The sequence below is a fragment of the Phyllostomus discolor genome, chromosome 7 (assembly GCF_004126475.2).
Source record: "Phyllostomus discolor isolate MPI-MPIP mPhyDis1 chromosome 7, mPhyDis1.pri.v3, whole genome shotgun sequence".
In the NCBI taxonomy this organism is placed as follows: Eukaryota; Metazoa; Chordata; class Mammalia; order Chiroptera; family Phyllostomidae; genus Phyllostomus; species Phyllostomus discolor.
This window is the reverse complement of record NC_040909.2, coordinates 30,669,891-30,689,204: the sequence shown is the minus strand read 5'-3', so window position 1 is coordinate 30,689,204 and position 19,314 is coordinate 30,669,891. Positions and strand designations below refer to the sequence as shown.

At 42.8% G+C, this 19,314-nt stretch overlaps 1 protein-coding gene across 1 annotated transcript in view; it reads left to right on the top strand.

Moving 5' to 3' along the window:
* Window positions 1–10,497, top strand: part of TOPBP1 (DNA topoisomerase II binding protein 1) — a 59,973-nt gene extending 49,476 nt beyond the window's left edge. The window contains exons 21-28 of the mRNA XM_036031653.1: window positions 378–598; window positions 1,446–1,612; window positions 1,865–1,973; window positions 3,938–4,101; window positions 4,845–4,979; window positions 6,371–6,463; window positions 6,637–6,798; window positions 8,412–10,497. Coding sequence (XP_035887546.1) covers window positions 378–598; window positions 1,446–1,612; window positions 1,865–1,973; window positions 3,938–4,101; window positions 4,845–4,979; window positions 6,371–6,463; window positions 6,637–6,798; window positions 8,412–8,555 — 1,195 coding nt within the window. The 3' untranslated portion in view covers window positions 8,556–10,497. The remainder of the gene's footprint in view (window positions 1–377; window positions 599–1,445; window positions 1,613–1,864; window positions 1,974–3,937; window positions 4,102–4,844; window positions 4,980–6,370; window positions 6,464–6,636; window positions 6,799–8,411) is intronic.
* Window positions 10,498–19,314: the final 8,817 nt, after the last annotated feature.

Sequence of the window (19,314 nt, the reverse complement as noted above, 5' to 3'; positions counted from 1 at the left end):
AAATATGTTTTATTTTTCTCAGTAAAACAGATTAGTTTCTGGGAGAAGCTTTTTTTAGTTTAATTTATTGATTGATCAATTCATTTCATTTTTTGATGCATTCAGTGGTTGCTTCTTGTTTGTGCCCTGACTGGGGCTGGACCCCACAACTTTGGCACATCAGGACAACACTAAGCAGCTGAGCTCCCCTTCCAGGGCCAAGGGAGAAACACTTTAAAAAGATAAAATTTCCCAAAGTTAGTTTATTTGGTAGCTTTAAGTGCTTACTATATACTAGGTGGGCATATAAAGGTGAACCACACATGTACAGTCTAACTTCAGGAACTTATAAATGTGGGCTTTGTTATGACTGCCTGTCTGTCACTTTTATTCCTTAGGCAGTCTCGTCAGACAGCTCTTGATGTCAACACAGAGCCCTCCCAGAATGAACAGATCATTTGGGATGACCCTACCGCCAGAGAGGAGAGGGCAAGGCTCGCCAGCAATTTGCAGTGGCCTAGCTGTCCCACGCAGTACTCTGAACCACAGGTTGACGTGAAAAAATTGGAGGATTCTCCTTTCCAGGACCCTTTACATGATTTAAAAATTGTTGAACACGGTAATGAGAAGGAAATCTATTTACTTCTTTGTATTAAGTACATGTCTTGTTAAGATAATTAACAGATAAGCACATTGTGGGTTTCTAAATTGTACATGCAAATGAAAAACTTACTAGATATTTCTGATTTTGGTTTAAACTTAAGAGTCAGAAAAATAAGTTGAGTTAATTAGTTTATCAGTAAATTGAAAAATATATTTTGGTTTTTAAGTTTGGAAATTTAGTCTTGGGCATTATTTTCCAGACATGATTTTCACTGTTATTCTTTCTCTCCTTTTGGTCCTTTTTGCACTTGTTTTTTCTCTCAATCATCTTACTTTCATTTAAGTCCTCTTCTGAATTCTACTCAGCACATATCTACTCTTGTTCTTTGGATTTGTATGAGTTTGTTTCTGAATTCCCCTATTCTTTTCTTCCTTGGGCTTTTCCTTAAAAACAAAACGTTTCCTGTCTCTCATCCTTGGTCATCCCCCCGCCTCACATCAATACATTATTTCTCTCACTAGATGTATAGATTTTGCTCTGCTTCTGATTTTCTCCAAATGCAGCCTGGCTTTCATTTTATAAATTTTGGATACTTTTTGCTAATGAGAGCTTGGTAGTTAAAAAAAAAAACAGCAAAAAAAATGGTTGGGAGAAGCCCACAGATAACACCCTTTGCCCTTTTAGTACTAATTAATTGCCTTTATTTACAAGCTCTAGAAATAGGCCAGTTCTTCTGCATGTCCTTTTTACATTCCAGAATTCATTTAATTTCATCTTGGCTAATACGTGTGAGACTATTTCCCAGAATACATTCTTAGTCATGTTTGGATAATATCACACTGCAACATTTTATTGCCCTCAGCTGTCCATGATCCTGGAAACGTGTGTGCGACTGAAGCTCCAAAACACCCAGTCTCTGAAGAACTGGAAACTCCATTAAAAGACAGCCACCTGATCCCTACACCTCAGGCCCCCAGTATCGCCTTCCCCCTGGCCAACCCACCCGTGGCACCACATCCTAGAGAAAAGGTTTGTTCATCTTTAGTACAGTGATGCAGCTTTTGCATGTTGCAATGAAGTTGCATTCAAAATCTGTGGGCATTAATATCACGGGCTTGTCAAGGGTTCATTAGGTATTGAAAACTGCATTTCTTTGCATTGTATTGTTTTCATATTTGATAACTTTATTTGAAGACTAAATAAAATGTCATTGTAAAAGAACTGTATACCTGATAACTTTTTTAATGTTCCTTTTTCTAAAATAAAACTCTTGCATTTCAGATTATAATAGAGGAGACTCATGAAGACTTAAAAAAACAGTACACATTTCAGTTGTCATCTCTGAATCCTCAAGAACGTATTGATTATTGTCATCTGATTGAGAAACTAGGTATGAGTATTTTACTTAAGTCAAAAATGTTCCATACAGTAACCTTATTTAGAAGGCAAATATGGGTGATATTGGTGTCATTTTTTAAGGTACAGCAATTGAGAAACAAGAAACGGTTAATTTGTCTGAGACTCTACATGGAGTCAGCATTAGAACTTTTATTTTATAAAGCTCTAATCTAAATCTAAAGTCAGTGGGTCATAGGATTTAAAGATTTGAATTGAAACCAGCCATTAAGGTTTAAGAATCTTTTGTGCTGCTTTGAGCATTTATTTGTTCATTGATGAAGCCTTGGACCAAATCATTGAAGTTACAGACTTACAATGTGAGTAAAACCACTTTCTTAATGAAGGTGAAGGTACGTGACATTATTCTTACTGTGCTAGTTGTCAGGCCCTTAGTGTGACATCACTCATAGCAGCAGCACACCAGAAAGGTAAGCTGGTGCTCTACAGCCACATATTTACTGCTGTCTGTCCTTTTAAGGGTGTGGTGGTGGGCCATGATATATGCTTTTTAAAGATTTCTGTCAGCCCTAACTGGTGTGGCTCAGTGGGTTGGGTATCATCCCACAGACCGGAAAGTTGCTGGTTTGACACACATGCCTGGGTTGTGGGCCAGGTCCCTGACTGGTTGCTGATGAGAGGCAACCAATTGATGTTTCTCTCCCTCTCTTTCCCCCTTCCTTCCCCTCTCTCTAAGAACAAAACAAAAAATATATATTAAAAAAAAAGATTTCTGTCAAATACAGTTGTACACTTGAGAAACTATGTTTCTGGGAAACTGTTCAACTGGAACATTTTGTTCCCCAGTTGCCTGTTAAGTTAGATGGGATTATAAGTCAGGATTACTAAGCTTCACCAGAGCTCACCAAAATGGAACTCTCAAGTGTCTGTCTCTGTAGGTGGATAGAGACATCTCTCCAAACTCTGGGTGAGAGTAATAGCAGTTGGCAGAAAATTGTCTAGTAGAGGACACAGAACAGGGGCACTTGAGTGTAGACTGTGCTGGAATTGGAGCCTCTGACCACAGGGTTCCTGATGCAGAATGTAAAGGGGCCCTTCACTTCATGAGTGAAGCCGCTGTGGTGAACCGATACACATAAACCAACCTTTTATGTTGTCTGGGTCACAGTAAATTTGATATAGACAATAATATAGAATGAGATACTGATACTAATATGGAACTTTAACGTCATTGTTCTTTTGTTACCTCAGTGATCCCGGGTGAGTTACTCTACCTGTGTCCCCACATGTAAATTGCAGATAATAATATTAACTTCATCAAGTTGTGAGGATGAAGTGAGTTAATAATCTTGAGTACTTTCAACAGTTCCTGGCCTCTAGTAAGTGCTCAAAAAGCATTGCTGCTCTTGTTAGTCATCTCTAAAGCCATGAGTTCGAATGTTCTGTTTAAAATCTTAGAAAGTCCTTGATGCATCTCCACCTAACCTGTAGTCTAACTCTAAAGTATAAGTCAACACCGTGCTTTGCATAAGCTCATATACTGTGTCTTCTTTCTTCCCTCAAAGTCAGGCTTCGTACATTTGTGTGTGAGGGATTTCAGCTCCTGCCTGCAGCTGTATCTCTACCTGGGGTGTGTGTGTTTCCTCCCAAGCTTCTCTGTTGGTTGGCTGACCTTATTTCCCCTCACAAAAAGTTTTTTTCTGCTTTTAGTCTGTTGATGACCTGTTTTGACTTCCAGCTCTCTGCTTATCTCTATTTAGTACTTAAAATCGCTGAGGGTAGTAGAAACCCAATAAATAGAACCGCCGGCTGCCATATGTGATCCTTGTTTGTATTCTTCTTCTTTTTTTAAACCTTAATTGTAACAGACCCCAGTGCCGGCAGGAAAATTTGAACAAGGATTTAGTATTGAAATAGCAAAGAATTTTTGTTCGTTGTTTTAGATCTGATAGTGGCGTTGTGGCTGAATGAGGAAATTCCCAACTTTTCTCACTCCAGGTGGCTCAGTAATAGAGAAGCAGGCCTTCGACCCCAGCTGCACACACATTGTTGTGGGGCACCCGCTACGCAACGAGAAGTATCTGGCCTCCCTGGCGGCGGGGAAGTGGGTGCTTCACCGCTCCTACCTGGAAGCATGCAGGACTGCTGGGCGCTTTGTGCCGGTGCGCGTTCAAATTTACGTAAAGGGTCACTTTTCTCTAAAAGTGAACATCTTAATAATTGATTCCAGCACATGCACAGACCATCTCTGTAATTGACATTAACAAATATGACAAATTAGAGTATACCAGTTTTGTAAGGTCCATGTTAACAATTAAAGCACACACAAAAAATTAGGTATTACCTAGACTCCTAGTTATGTCAGATTACCCAGATTCCTAGTTTTGATTTGAATGTTTTTTAATGGAAATAACATCAGCAAATATTAAGATCTCACTGTAAGCTTTTTTCTTTACTATTAGCTAATTAAATATTAAACTAATTATTTGAAATATTTTGGTTCCTAACTGATCTTCACGGTTATATCTATAATGTAGTTTTTGAAGATTTTAATCAAGAGGTCTTAGGGACCTCTTCTGTGGACAGGTACTCAGGCTGTCGGTACATACCTCCTCTGAGACCATGTCCTGCTCTGAAGTTCTTCTTACAGTGGGGAAAGCACAGCAATCTACACATTGCCAGTTGTTATGGTTACCTGTGTTTCTTAAAAATGTATCCAGTATATTTTTGATTTCTAATTAAAAGCCATATACTTCGCTCTCCTATAAAGCCAAATTAATCTACATTTCCTCCATGTTCATAGAGTGGTGCTTTCTTATGCAATTTATGACAATTGAGCGTATAGACCATGAACTCCTTGAGGACTGTTGTGGGAACTAAGCAGTTTGTGGGACTGATTCTCTAGGAAGAAGACTACGAATGGGGAAGCAGTTCCATCCTGGACGCGTTGACTGGAATCAGCGTGCAGCAGCGACAACTAGCCCTTGCAGCAATGAGATGGAGGAAGAGAATCCAGCACACACAGGAGTCGGGGCGTTGCTGAGGTATGAAAGTGTAACTGTGTAGGTGGTATAAAGGGCATGTGATGTTATGACTGTTTCAGATTAAGGTGGTTTTTTTAATTAAGCGAATGTGCTTGACAAAATAATTCTATTTGTATTTTAACACTTGATTGAGCATTCCAAATTGAGCTTAATGTTAATCCCTAATTTTTCTAATTGTGATTGAAAGTAAGATATATATAAAGGTTGATAATTTTTTAAAATTTATTTTTAAAGGGGAATGGAGGGAGAAAGGGAGAGAAACATCAATTGGTTGCCTCTAGCGTGCCTTCTGACCAGGGACCACACTGGCAACCTTTTACTTTGTGGGACAACTCCCAACCAAGCCACACCAGTCAGGGCAGTGTTAATAATTCTTTTAAAAATAGTTTATATGTAAAATGTGACCCGTAGTGTGTGTATTCCAAAGAATCCTTTCAGCATCTAACTTCAGGGGTTCTTAACTTGGGGCCCACAGACTCCCACAAAGTTTATACCCTTCCTGAATTTAATCTTTGCACTTTAGATTAATAAAAATAAGGACATATTTTTTCCTCATCTATTAAAAGTTAGCTTTTCCTTCCATTATAAGTCTAGTCAACAGATCACAACACTATTAATAGTACCTATGACTTTGCCCCAAGAGAAAAAAAAGATATTTTTGCTTTGCATTATAATTGTATCTTGAGGTGTTTATATTTACTACTTTAAAATTATAGTAGTTATTTGACTCACTGCTAGTTTTCAAGCACATCTATTATGTCACATGTTTTAAATAATTTTATAAATTTCAATAAAATTATTTCCTATGTAATCCTTATTTTATTTTGAACATTTACAACCTGTTCATATGGTATAGAAATTACACAACAAAGAAAAAAATCAGAAAACAGGTCCGTGTGGCTCGCAAAAAGGTAACAAAACCCCAGGTCCAGTGATCTTGGTTGCGTTCTGCGTCCTCCTCATTGGCCTTCACTCCCTTTCCTTTAGAGCAGTTCCCTAGTGTGTTTCAACTTCAGATATGTTCAAGAGAAATACAAAGGAGGCTTCATCTAATCTAAGAAGCTGTGCTTTAGGCTCTACCCTTGATTAATTGTAAGAAAAAAATACTAGAAATGACTAAAACAAAGCAACCTGACTTTTGTTTAATTTGCCTAAATTTTTTTCCTTCACTCTTCGGGTATTTATGGGTTACGTACGGTGTGCCAGACAGGCTGTGCGCGTCCAAGGACCCTGACCAGAGAGTCTGCCGCTGTGGCAGGAGTGAAGATCATAGGATTATTCACTGACGTGGAGCTACACTTACAGATAAAATGTTATCTGTATTGTTCTGTCATTTATGTTACCTTCCACAAAATAATTTCACCACAATTATTTTCTTTATTTTTAGGGGGCATTTAGCGGGTGGAAGGTTATTTTACATGTTGCTAATCAGTCCCGAGAAGCAGGATTCAAACGTCTGCTTCAGTCCGGAGGAGCTAAGGTTTGTGTTGCATCTCCTTACTGAATTTTTTACGTGACTTATTCTCTGATGAAGGTTGCTGCGATCAGGTTCTGATCTTGTGTACTTTGTGAGATAGTAATCCTTATCTACAGATTGTACAGTGGAATTACTTTGAGACGCGGATACACTGATGCTTCTTGCTTTTTTATTAGGTGCTACCTGGTCATTCTGTGCTTTTATTTAAAGAAGCCACACACCTCTTTTCTGACGGAAATAAACTGAAACCCGATGACTCAGGAGTTAATATAGCAGAAGCTGTTGCCCAGAATGTGTACTGCTTGAAAACAGAATACATTGCTGATTATCTTACACAGGTTTGTACGCTTGTGTCCTTGACTTCCTCATTGCCAAAATCTGCTGGCGTGCATAGAGAAGCGACCGCACACCAAAACCCTCGACTGGTTACTGATGCAGTGTTGGTCTCCAGTGACACTCTGTAACCCCTTTCAGTTCCATTTTTTATAATAATGAACACTATGTGAACATGTAGCTTGTAAACATTTAAATATGAGCTAGGTATAAAAATCTAGGTGCCTCTTTTAGATGGTGGAATATGAAGAAAGCAGAAGTAGATTGTAAGAGCCCAAGAAGAACCATTTACCCAGGGATTCTTCTTTAGTTTTGACCTTTTGCATTGATACATAGTAAACACAGGTGGTAGACACCACGGTAAATCAAGCATTTGCTATGTGGAAGACTCACCACATGCGTGTACTGAGTGGCCCACGTACAGTCTGAACGGGCAGGGAGAAGTCCTCCTGACTCCAGAGTGCCTGACGTGCCATCAGGAATAAGCAGAGTATGACACGTGATCGTGAGTGTCTTTACTGTAAAAGCTTTTGAACAGAATGGCAGAAATATGGGGAAGCCAGAGCTTAGCCTGTCTGCGCAGTTTCTTCTGCTTGTGTTTGGGAGTTGCTCTGGGTTTAGAGGAAAGAATGCCTCCAACATAAATGTGAAGGCTCTGTCATAGCGCAGTGGGGTGCACTGAGTCTCCCCCCGCCTGCCCAGTCCTGACCATCTCAGGTGTACAGCTGCTGTCCAAGGTAAAAACTGGTCATTGGTAATCACCTGTGTTGTGCTGGGCACAGGGTTTTGTACACGTATTCTCATACACTCTTACACGTAAGAAAAAAGTGAAGTAAAACATGTACTGGTTAAAGAATAGCAAAATGTCTTGTAGGTGCCCAGGTTAAGAAACAGAAGCATGCGACACCCATAGGCATTTCCTGCGGCACCTCCCCAGTTGCAGCTTCCTCCTCGACCCCAGGAGTGATCGCTCCCTGCTCAGGGTTAGAACGTGGGTTGGCGCAGGGGTCTGCAGGAGTGTGCCGAGCTGTCTTGTCGTCTGTTCTCCGTGTGGTGGGAGTGTGGTTCTGGGGGAAAGGTTCGGGCTTTGGAGTTGAATAGAGAAGTGTGTGAATTTTGGCTTTGCCACCTGGGTAGTTATGTAACATTGTGTTAGTTAACCTTTTCATTTTATCTGTGAATGGAGAAAAATACCTCACATGTTTAAAGATTAAGTAAAAATTCAGTAAAAAGTTCTTTTCAAAAATTTAATAAGCATATACTGTCTCACACTTGATAACTATTAACTGTATTTTTCCATGTTTTCTATATTCTTTATCTAATCCATATTTTACAGATAAAACCATTGTTAAGGTCTGAGCCAGCCCCAGTCTGCCTGAGCTCCTTTTTCTGATAGAAGCTGAGACTGTCACCAGGGCCTGGTCACTGAGTGTGACAGGTGATAAGGGCATGCCTTAAAAGATAGGTGTTTTCTTTGCAGGGACCAAGGAATGAATTTACATTTTCCTTGTAAGGTTCCTGTGGTCAAAAAGCAGAGTAAAGAAATCTATTAGCTGATCATTGAACAGTTTGAAATCTGAGAAAATGAATAATGGAAGGTTTTTTCCCTCTTTCATAGGAAACCCCTCCTCGAGTAGAAAACTACTGTCTGCCAGAAGCTGTTTCACTTCTTCAGAATCATAAGGAGCCCGGGTCTGGACTGTCACAAAAGAGAAAAGCGCCTGCAGAGAAAAGTAATACCAAACGGCCTAGAGCACACTGATGGCGTCTCCTCCTGAGTTACCAGACGGTGAACGTTCTCACATTAAAAGCCTCTTACTGTGACGGATTCGTGTAATGATGTAGAGACGAGTACTTGAAGAATTTAGCTGCAGAGTATAATGATGACCCTGCTTGAAGTTAGTTTTTTTAACACCTGAAATTTTAATCAGTGAAATAGTAACTGTCCCTGAATGGAGAGCTACCTGAAATAAGAAACAGCCCCTCAGCTGACTTGCCGTTAAACCGCCTGACGTGTGCAGGAGGCTTTTTATGTATTTATTCTCTTGTAAATATTTGAGGCTAGCACTTAGTGGGAGTTTTATTAGAAGGTGATGGATTTTGCCTTAAAACGTCTGCTTTAATTCATAACAAGGAAGCTGTCAATTGGGATTTATTCATGTTTTCCCTGATTTTTAACTTCTCACCAGTTTACCTCTTTTTAACAGGAGCCTGAGCACAGGGTTTAACAAAGAACTGAGGCTTTAAACTTAAAATGTGCGTGTATATGTGTATGTGTATGTTTGTACAGACCTCCATGATGTTTGCTAAGTTTGGGTGTCAGACTTGGGAAATAAAGACAATAAAGGGTAAAAGTAGTGACTCAGATTAGTTTTAAGATATTTAAGTTCTTGAAAAGTATTCTGGCATTCATTCTCTTGTTGAAGCAACAACAGAACTGTAAAACTGCTTAAAAAGCAAATTTTGCTAGTTATGTTTCTGGTGTTTGTTATTTATTCAGAATATTGTTTGAATTGGTTAAAAAAGAAAACCTTATTAGAACCACAAAATTGCATCAGCCTTTATTACCAGCTACTACATGCATTACTACAGGCTTCCAAGTATAAAGCTACCTCCTTTTGTTTAAGGGACAGATCAGAATCAGGACCGTAATTTGTTAAATTCCTAATGACTCTTCCTTTGAAAGGCATATTCAGTGAAGGATCCAAGTTCTTAACCTAGGCCAGTGATTTTCAACCTCTTTCATCTCGTGGCACACGTAAACTAGTTACTAAAATTCTGTGGCACACCAAAAAAATTTTTTTTTCCACTGACCAAAAAAGGTATCATTTTGATTTGTTCACATTGGACATCTTTTATGTTGGCTGGTGTCTTCCCCCCCACCCCCCAATCTGAGGAAAAGACGTCAGTGTCCTGACTAAATAGGTATCTCATGTTTTAAAAGTTCCTGCAGCGCACGGGCTGCGAATCACTGACCTAGACACAGAAAGCCTGACAAGAGTAGCAGGTTTCTCCCTGCTGCTCAAGAATTGGCCCCTTGCTCTGGTCCAGGCATGTACAGGAGGCAACTGATAGATATTTCTCCCTCCCTTATTTGTTCTTTTAAAAAATACATATATATATATATAAAATCTCCTCAGGTGGGCATTAAAGAGAATTGGCTCCTGAACGCATTTAGGTTTGAGCTAGTTCACAGTTTAGGTCGGTACAAAGTCCTGCACAGCCAGATAGGTGCAGCGCTGTCGTGTAAACTGTACTGCCTTCCCCCAGCAGAAACCCTCGTGGGCCTGGTTTCCTCAGAGTCACTCAACGTCCCAGTGGGGTGGTTTCACAGACTGTTCTCAGTACATTTCCCTGAATCTCACCAATGAAAAATTCTTTGACGTAGTTAATACTCCTCAAAACTTCTTGATGAATACACTGATAAATGTTACGATCCCTTTTCTATCCAAAATAAAATTACCTAATGTATCATTTCCTGCTAAAATTGCGAACTATTTTCCCAGTTTGTCTTATTGACACAATTTACAATTTTAAGGCTCATGATCTGAGCTCCTTCTGACTCCAGACTGTCCGCACCCTGCACCAACCATTCCAGCTCTGCCTGTGACTCAGTCTGGAAATGCCCTGATGCCAGCAGAGCCTTCCTTCCTACATGCAAACCATTCCAAGTGTAGATAGTTCTCTCATTTAAAAAGGAGAGGGAAAAAGACTTCCCTTGATTATCCTAATTCCTAGTTTCTCCTCAGAATTGCTGTAGTATTTTAATCTGTGATACATTAGCACTTCTTATTCCTCCATAAATGTCCTTATGCTTTAGTCTAATCTCACTGACACTCATTAACTCAACAAAGATGACATTCAGCCTGTAAAGAAATGCCCAGGATTCAGGAGCACACCACTCAGAACACATGATCTCAAAAGCCAAAGAGACGGGGTCCTCAGTGTATTTATGGTGTCATGGACTGAATAGTGTGTGTCCTTCCCCTAATATGTTGAAGTCCTGACCCCCCAGTGTAACCGTATTAGGACACAGGACCTTTAAGGAAGCAAGAAACCACCCCAGCCAGTACCTTGAGTTCTAGCCTCCAGAACTGTGGGACGTTGCCATTGTTTAAGCCGCCCAGTCTGGTGTTTTATGGCAGCCCAACGGGCTCATACCGTGTCGTAGTGCAAAGGTCTTAACCCGGGGCCGTAATACGTGGATATGGACTCAGGTACAACTTTGTATACATGAATTTTTAGGATAAGGGCTCAATTTTAGAATTCAGATCTAAGACTTCCCCTCTAGCCTTCACCCAGAGGTGCTTTAATACATACTGTGTCATATCAGGGTTTGGTGAACTTTCTGTAGAAGTCCAGATACTAAGCATTTTAAGCTTTCTTGGCCAGGACTTTTAAGGCATATTCCCTTCAACCTGTGAAAAATGTAAAATCCAGCCCTGGCCAGTTGGAGCATCTTCCCATAAACCAAAAGGTTGTGAGTTCAATTCCTGGTCAAGGCACATGCCTCGGTTATGGGTTCAGTCCCCAGTCAGGGTGCGTACAAGAGGCAACCGACTGATGTTTCTCTCTTGCATCCATCTTTCCCTTTCTCTTTCCCTTCCCCTGTCTGAAAATCAAGAATTGTGTCCTTGGATAAGGATTAAATAAATAGAAATGTAAAATCCATTCTTAGCTCAAGGCCATAAAAAATAGGAAATGGTTTGGGTGTTTATTCAAGAAATCCAAAATACTGAATCAAAAAGAGAAGCATCTATATGTTCATCGCAGCATTACTCACAATAGCCAAGAGGGAGCGACAAGCGTATGTACAATGGATGGAATATGACTCAGCCGTAAAAAGAGTGTTCTCTTGCCATCTGTAACATGGAGATTGTGCTGAGTGAAGTAAGTCAGACAGAGGAAGAGAAATGCCATGGTTTCTATTAATATGGGGACTAAGACAACAAGCAGAACAGAAACAGACTCATAGATACAGAGAATATCTTTTTTTTTTTTTAAGATTTTATGTATTTTTAGACAGGGGTAGGGAGAGAAACAACGAATGTGTGATTGCCCACCATGCGCCCTTCCACTGGTGACCTGGGCCGCAACCCGGGCATGCACCCTAACCAGGAATCGAACCAGCAACCCCTTGGTTTGTAGGCCAAAGCTCAATCCACTGAGCCACACCGGCCAGGGCTGAGAATATCTTTAAAGATTTATTTTAGGGAGAAAGAGGAAGAGAGGGAGACATTAATTTGTTCTACTTATTTACGCACTTATTGAGTGATTCTTGCATGTGCCCTGACTGGGGATCAAACCCACAACCTTGACTTAAAGGGATGATACTGTAACCAACTAAGCTACCTGGTCAGGGCCAGAGAACAATTTGATGGTTGCTGGATGGGAGGGGGGTGGGGGAATGGGTGAAAAAGGTGAAGGGATTAAAAAGTACAAGTTGGTAGTTCCAGAATAGTCACAGGGATATAAGGTATGGTATGGGAAATGCAGTTGATATTGTGACTGTGATGTCAGATGGGTACTAGATTCATCTGGGTGATCGTTTAGTAAGCTATATGTCTGATCACTGGGTTGTACACCTGAAACTAACTGTAATTGAAAATAAAAAATTATTTGAAGTGAAAATAAATAAATGCAGGAAGGGCTGGATAGCCCCATGCAGACTCAGTCGTCTCCTCAGCACCTGGGCAGGAGGCCTGGCGTGCCCTCAAGGCCCCCACCCCCCACCCCAGGGCCAGACCTTGCACCGTGTTGGGCAGAAGGCACTGATGCGGGCCTGAACAGACTGTGGCAGCATTCAAAATGAGTTGGGGGTGGGGTTGGTGTGGCTATAAAATGGTGTCTGAGGGACTCTTGTGATGGAACTGTTGGTAGCTTGCTTTTTTATATAAACTTGAAGATATAAGCGGCTTCATTAAATGATTTGCGAGTGGGGTGGCACATCATCCAGCACGCAGGGAGAGGTCCCGACTCTGTATCGGGACCTTGGGGATGTCCGTGTCCTGGCTGTAGTGTGCCGTGTGGGTTCACAAGATGTTACAGCTGGGGAAGCTACTGGGTAAAGGGTACATGGGGTCACTGTGTTTCTAAAACTGTATGCTAATTTACAATCTCAATAAACTTTCATTTTTTAAAAGTTCAGCCCTGGCTGCGTGGCTCAGTTAGTTGGAACGTCGTCCCACACACCAAAAGGTGGTGGGTTCGGTCCCTGGTCGGGGTGCATAAGAGAGGCAATTGATATTTCTCTTTCTCTCACTCTCCCTTCCTCTCTATAAAACCAAAAAATATCAAGTGATTTTTTTTTTTAAAGTTCAGACATTCAGAACTGGAAACAGAAGTCTGCAGTGGGCCACACAGTGCGTGGACCCCTGCCCGGCAGCCCTCAAACCCCCTGTGAGTCCAGACCCGTCAGTTAGCCGGGCACCCAGGTCTCGGCTCCCCACCACGAGCAGTGTCAGCCCATCCACAGAGCCTTCGCATGCTTGCTTGGCACTTGGGACTCTGCAATCAAAATTATCAAGTGTTCTAAATTTGAGAGGTATTTATGGGAAGAAACACCGTGGTACAGATGTCTTAGACCTTTTTCAAGCCATAAAAGAATGTTAAATTTTTTTTAAGCAATAGGAACTACTAAAGGAGAGAAACAATTGTCCTATCAGTGTGAACTGCACTTCAGGATAACCTGACAGAGACAGGACAGTAAGAAGTGAGGAAAACTCCTTGGCAAGTGGAATAGGGAAACTGAGGCAGAGAGCTGAACACAATGGCTGAGCACTTCACAACCTGTTGTGGTCACCTCCCTGGAGATAACATCTAGGCCTCAGTTATATTTCTGCTCCAGGCCCAGAAAAGCAGCAAAACCAGGTGGGCGAGGCCACAGAACCAGCTGCAATGACTAAAGAACCCCTGCCCTGTCACTGACCAACCAGTGGAGGCCAGGACCCTAAAAGCTCACCTGGAAAGCTGATGAATATTCTACTGAGACCCTCCTGAGACCTCCCCTTAAGACTCTCACCTGCAAGAGACAGAGAAAAGCCTCAAGAGCCCACACCTTTCCCCTCGTCTTCCCCACTTCTTCACCCACAAGCACATGTCTCCTTAACTCCAAGGCCATGGGCAGCCTGTTCTGGACTGATCCTCTGAACCGGTCCCCAAAGCCCCCTCTTCTCTGACCTCCCAGTAAGCCAGAGCAGCCCAGCCCAGGCTCTCCTGTTGCTTCTTCTATGCTAAGCCCTTCCTTGTTCCACCATCCCCCACCCCTGATAAATGCTCCTCATGGTCACCAGAACTTGTGTTGTGAAGTCTACACAGTCAAGAAGCCACACACGGCAGCTGGCCTCAGGGCCAGGCCCGTCTGGTAACACATTCAGGAAAAACTCTTCTTTATAGAGTAATTCCAGGGAATGAGGACAGAAGAAATGATCGAAGCAAACCATTTTACAACTAATGAAATCACAGATCGGAGCAAATGGGGAGTTTTATAATGACAGACCAAGGTAACAATACCTGAATTCACTCATCACTCAAGAAGACAACCAGATGTGATACGACAGGGAGAGGATATTTATTACCTCCATTAACTAAACTTGATGAAGCCTCCAGGTCCTATACCTATAAATACCATCCATCAAAAGTGAGTCAGGAGTGTTCTTCCTCCAGGTGGTGACGTTACAGGACCCTGATCTCAGGTCCTCCCACGGCCACACCTAACCTCCCACTACACACAGAACAATTTCCCTGAAAAGAAACCCAAAACGAGCAACTCCTACACATTGGGCCAATGAGGAAAAGCTCCACAACAAAATGAGAGGCTGAAACGCAGTCACGGTGAAGCCCCACCCCTGGTGCGATGGCCCACAATTGATGAGGGACCGCACAACCCCGGGCTCCTCCCTGAGGGAGGAGTCCCCCAGACACCACGCTCTGGAAGCCAGTGGGGCTTTTGTCTGGGAGGCCCACGAGCCCAGCAGGACCTGAGAAACAGTTCTTGCAGGGTGCCGGCTCCAACGGATGACCCTGCCCCAGGGCCCAGCACCCAGCACCCCGGCAGCCAACTGAAAAGTGCTCTCTGTGTGTGGAAGAGGCCGTTTTGCTTATCTTCAAGTTAGTGAGCCACAATTCAACACACACCTGGGGCCTACTGAAATACTCTTCAACGACAGAGACCAGCTGGCGCCATTCTCGCCCTCTCTCCCTCCACCTCATCCCAGGTCGCTGGTATCTTCCAGACAGGAGCCTGTGTGCTTGGTCGGGCACCCTGATTTTGTGGCCGCCACCCGGGGAACACCCCTTATCACATGGCTCTAGTGGCCACTGGGGCTCATGCTCCGGTCCCTCGGGAGTGTAACAAGCAGAGAAAAGCGTCCCTAAGCCCAGAGAAGCCAACAGACTGAAATGCTCATTCTTTCAGTGTGAGAGACCTGAGGGCTCATCTGCACGGCTGCAGCCTGAGGGGCAGGCTGCCAATGCATCCCACCTCTAAGGGCCCAAGGTGACCCTCTCCAGAGAACTCAGTGGGCACTGTCTTCCGGCTCTCCCTCCGCTGCTGCTACCCACAGAGAGGAGCTTGTGCACTCATCCGGTGACCCAGGTGAGTGCTATGCAGGTGACAACGCTCCCCTCCTCACAGCCCTCAGGTGGCCAGCAGGGCTTCCAGTCCTGGGTCCCACCCTGTAACAGACCGACAATTCATAACTAGCACCTCCAGGGCACATTCCAGGGACAGAAGCCTGAGACACACCTCAGTCTTTCTGTGAAAAAGGTCTATTTGTGTATCTTCCCAGCTGCAGCCAGAGGGACAGGCTTTATCTACGGGACCACTGCAGTCCTCTCCAGACATCTCAGAGAGTGGGCACCATCCTGTACCCTCCCTTGGCCTCGCTGCCAGTCCCCAGTACCTCCTGAAAAGGAACTTTTGTACATGCCTGGTGGCCCAGGTTTTGCAGTTCGGCTAATGGGTCCCGCAGCGCTGGAACAAACAGAAAAACAGTTCGTAACCGGCTGCCACCACCAGGACACACACAGTGCAGTGCGGAGGCAGCAGACAGAAACTCCCTCTAGTCTTTCTATGAAAGAGGCCTGTTCACTTATCTTCATAGCTGTGGCCTGGGGGCAGGCTTCTAATTAAAACTCTAGGGGCCAGCTGAAATTCTCTCCAGAAATCGGGGGAGAGGCATCTTTGCACCCTCTCTCCCTGCCTCAGGCTGTGTATGTCTCCAGCAAGCACCACAGCTTTCGTGGCTACCGCCCAGCGGACTCATCCCTAACAGCCTGGCTCTGGTGGCTAGTGGGGCTTGCGTTCACAGGTCCAGCAGGACGGGACAGTGGACTGGCCGTCACCCCAGCACTGAGTGGAGGAAGCAGACAGAAATGTCTGTGTCACAGTCCTTCCCCCCAAAAGGTGTATGCATTTGCTGTCAATGCAGCTGCCTGAGGACCTGGCTTCCAATCAACTTGCATCCAGGTGCTGACTAAGATCCCCCCCAGCCCTGCCTTGAGGGGCACTGGCAGCTGTTGGCACATCCTCAGCTACTGGGAGCCACGAAGGATAAAGCAGGCTGCTTGGGCAAACACAAGGTTTTAAGAGGCAGCCAGGAGCTAGGGCAGGGTTGAGTGGTAAGGCTCATCTCCTACATGAGGTAACTCCAAGAGGGGGAGAGGCGGCCGTTTTATCTGAGGCCCAGAAACCAACACACGGAGTCGAGCAGAATGAAGAAACAGAGGAGTATGTTTCAAATGAAAGAACAAAATAATACTTAGAAACAAGGAGTTAACAAAAGGCAGATAAGTGATTTACCTGATAAAGGATTCAAAATAATGATCATGAAGATGCTCATCAAGCTCAGGGGAACAAGTGAGTGGACAATGTGAGGACGTCTGCAGAGACAGGAGATGGAGGGAAGCACCAAACCCACGCCACAGAGCTCCAGCAGACAGTGAGCCGCCTGCAGACCACGCCGTGGGGTCAGCAGCAGACCAAGTGGAGCAGTGGGCGGACCAGTGCACTCGAACGTGGGCTGGGCATGGAGCTCCCCCAATCGGAGCAGCCAAAATAATAAAGCATAAAGAGTGAAGGCAGCATAAGGGGCTTCTAGAACATCATCCGGTGGACCATTATTTGCGGTACAGGGGTCCCAGGAGGTGAACAGAGAGAGAGGGAAGCAGAAATAACAGCTGACTTCCATAACTTGAGAAGAAAACAGATCCTCAAGCCCAGAGAGTTCCAGCTAAGATAGGCCTCAAGAGGCCCACAGCAAGACACGTGCCTAAAGTGCCTAAAGTTAACAACAAAGAACCTCTAAAGCGGCGGAATAAAAACACCTTGTTACATACTTGGAACCCCCATAAGAATTCTAGCGGATTTTTAGCAGAAACGTTGCAGGGCAGGAGAGCACAGCCCAATATATTCTAAATGCTGGAGGAAATTCCCAATCAAGCATGCTCTACCCAGCAAAGCTGTTCTTCAGAACTAAGGAAGGAAGAAGGTTTCCGACAAGCAAAAGCTAAAGGACTCCACCACCGCCAGGCTGGCATCACAAGAAATGTTAAAGGGGTGGCTTTAGGCTGCCATGAAAGCGTGCTGACTCGTCACAGGAGACTTCTGGCAACACAAATCTCACTGGTAAAGGTAAGCACAGGGTAAAATTCAGAATAACCTAATGTTATAATAGAATGACTTAATCACAAAGTTAGTATGAAGGTTAAAAGATAATAGTAAAAATAACTAACTACTAATTCGTTAATGGATAGACAAAATAAGCTGTAAAATGTGACAGCAAACATTAAACAAGGGGTGGGGAGAAAAAATGTAGAGCTTTAGAATGTGGTCCAACTTAAGCTGTCAACTTAAGATGGACCGTCATAAATGTGCGGTTGCTGGGGGCCGTGGCCTGCAACCCAGGCATGTGCCCTGACTGGGAATTGAACCTGCGATGCTTTGGTTCGCAGCCCTTGCTCAATCCACTGAGCTACACCAGCCAGGGCATAAACATGTTTTTAAAAAATACGTTTTTAATGTAAGCCTCAAGTAACCACAAAGCGAAGACCTATAGTAGGTACACTAAAGATAGAGGAATCTAAGTGTACTAAGTGTACCACCACTACAGAAACTCATGAACACAAAGGAAGAGGGCAAGAAGAAATGAACAGCCAGAAGACAATACGATGGCAATAAGTATATATCTATCAACAATTATTTAAATGAAAATGAACTAAATTTTCCAATCAAAAGGCATAGAGTGGCTCAATGAATTAAAAAACACACACAAGACCCACCTATATGCTGCCCACAAGGGATCCATTCACTTCAGAAATAAGCACATGCAAAGATTAACGTGAACAGATGGAAAAAGATATTTAATGAAAATGGAACCAGTAGAAAGCTGGGTTAGGAATACTTGTATCAGACAAAGCAGACATTCAGACACAGTGTATAATAAGAGTCAAGGAAGGGCATTAAATAAGCTCTAAACATTGGGTTGGCCAAAAAGCTCATTACTTTTTTTCTATACGATGGATCTCCTAGTGTTTAGTTGTCTTTAACGTCATTCGAAACAATTTTGTTAGATTGTCCTGTGACAGCTGTCATGTCAGTGTGCATTAAAAACACTCACCAAAATTGGTGAATTTCTGTGCAGCCATTTTAATATTGAAGATGGGAAGAAAATGCAATATTTTCAACATATCATCCTTTATTTCAAGAAAGGTAACAATGCAACTGAAATGCAAAGAAGGATTTGTGCAGTGTATGGAGAAGGTGCTGTGACTGATTGAACGTGTTAAAAGTGGTTTGTGAAGTCGTTGGTACTATGGACATCTTGGCCAAATAATTCTTTGTTGTGGGGCTGTCTTATGCATTGGAAGATGTTTAGCAGCACCCCTGGCCTCTACCCACTGGAAGTCAATAGCAGGAGATAGCCAACATACTCAAAATATCCAAATCAATAAAGTTATGGTGAAAATGAAAAAATGTGTCTTTTATTTTACAGAAAAAAATGTCACGAACTTTTTGGCCAACCCAACATATAAAACAAAAATGCACCCACTGTAGGAAAACCTAAATATATGTAACAAATATTAACAGACCTAAAGGAAGAAATACACAGCAATACAATAATACTAGGGGCCTTTAATACCTCACTTTCATTAATGGATACATCATCCAGGCAGAAAACAAGGAAACACTGGTTTTAAATAACATGCTAGATCCAATGAACTTAACAGATAAAACACAACAAAATATAAATTCTTCTCAAGTGCACATAGAATATTATCCAGGACAGACCATATGTTAGCCCACAAAATAAGTCTCAATAAATTTAAGATTGAAATCATATCAAACATTATTTCCAACTTACAATGCTATGGAACTGGAAACCAACTCCAAGAAGAAAACTGGAAAACTCACACATATGAGATTAAACAACATGCTTCTGAAAAACCAATGGGTCAAAGAAGACATCAAAGTTTTCAAAAAGGTCCCTGGCTGGTGTGGCTCAGTGGATTGAGCACCAGCC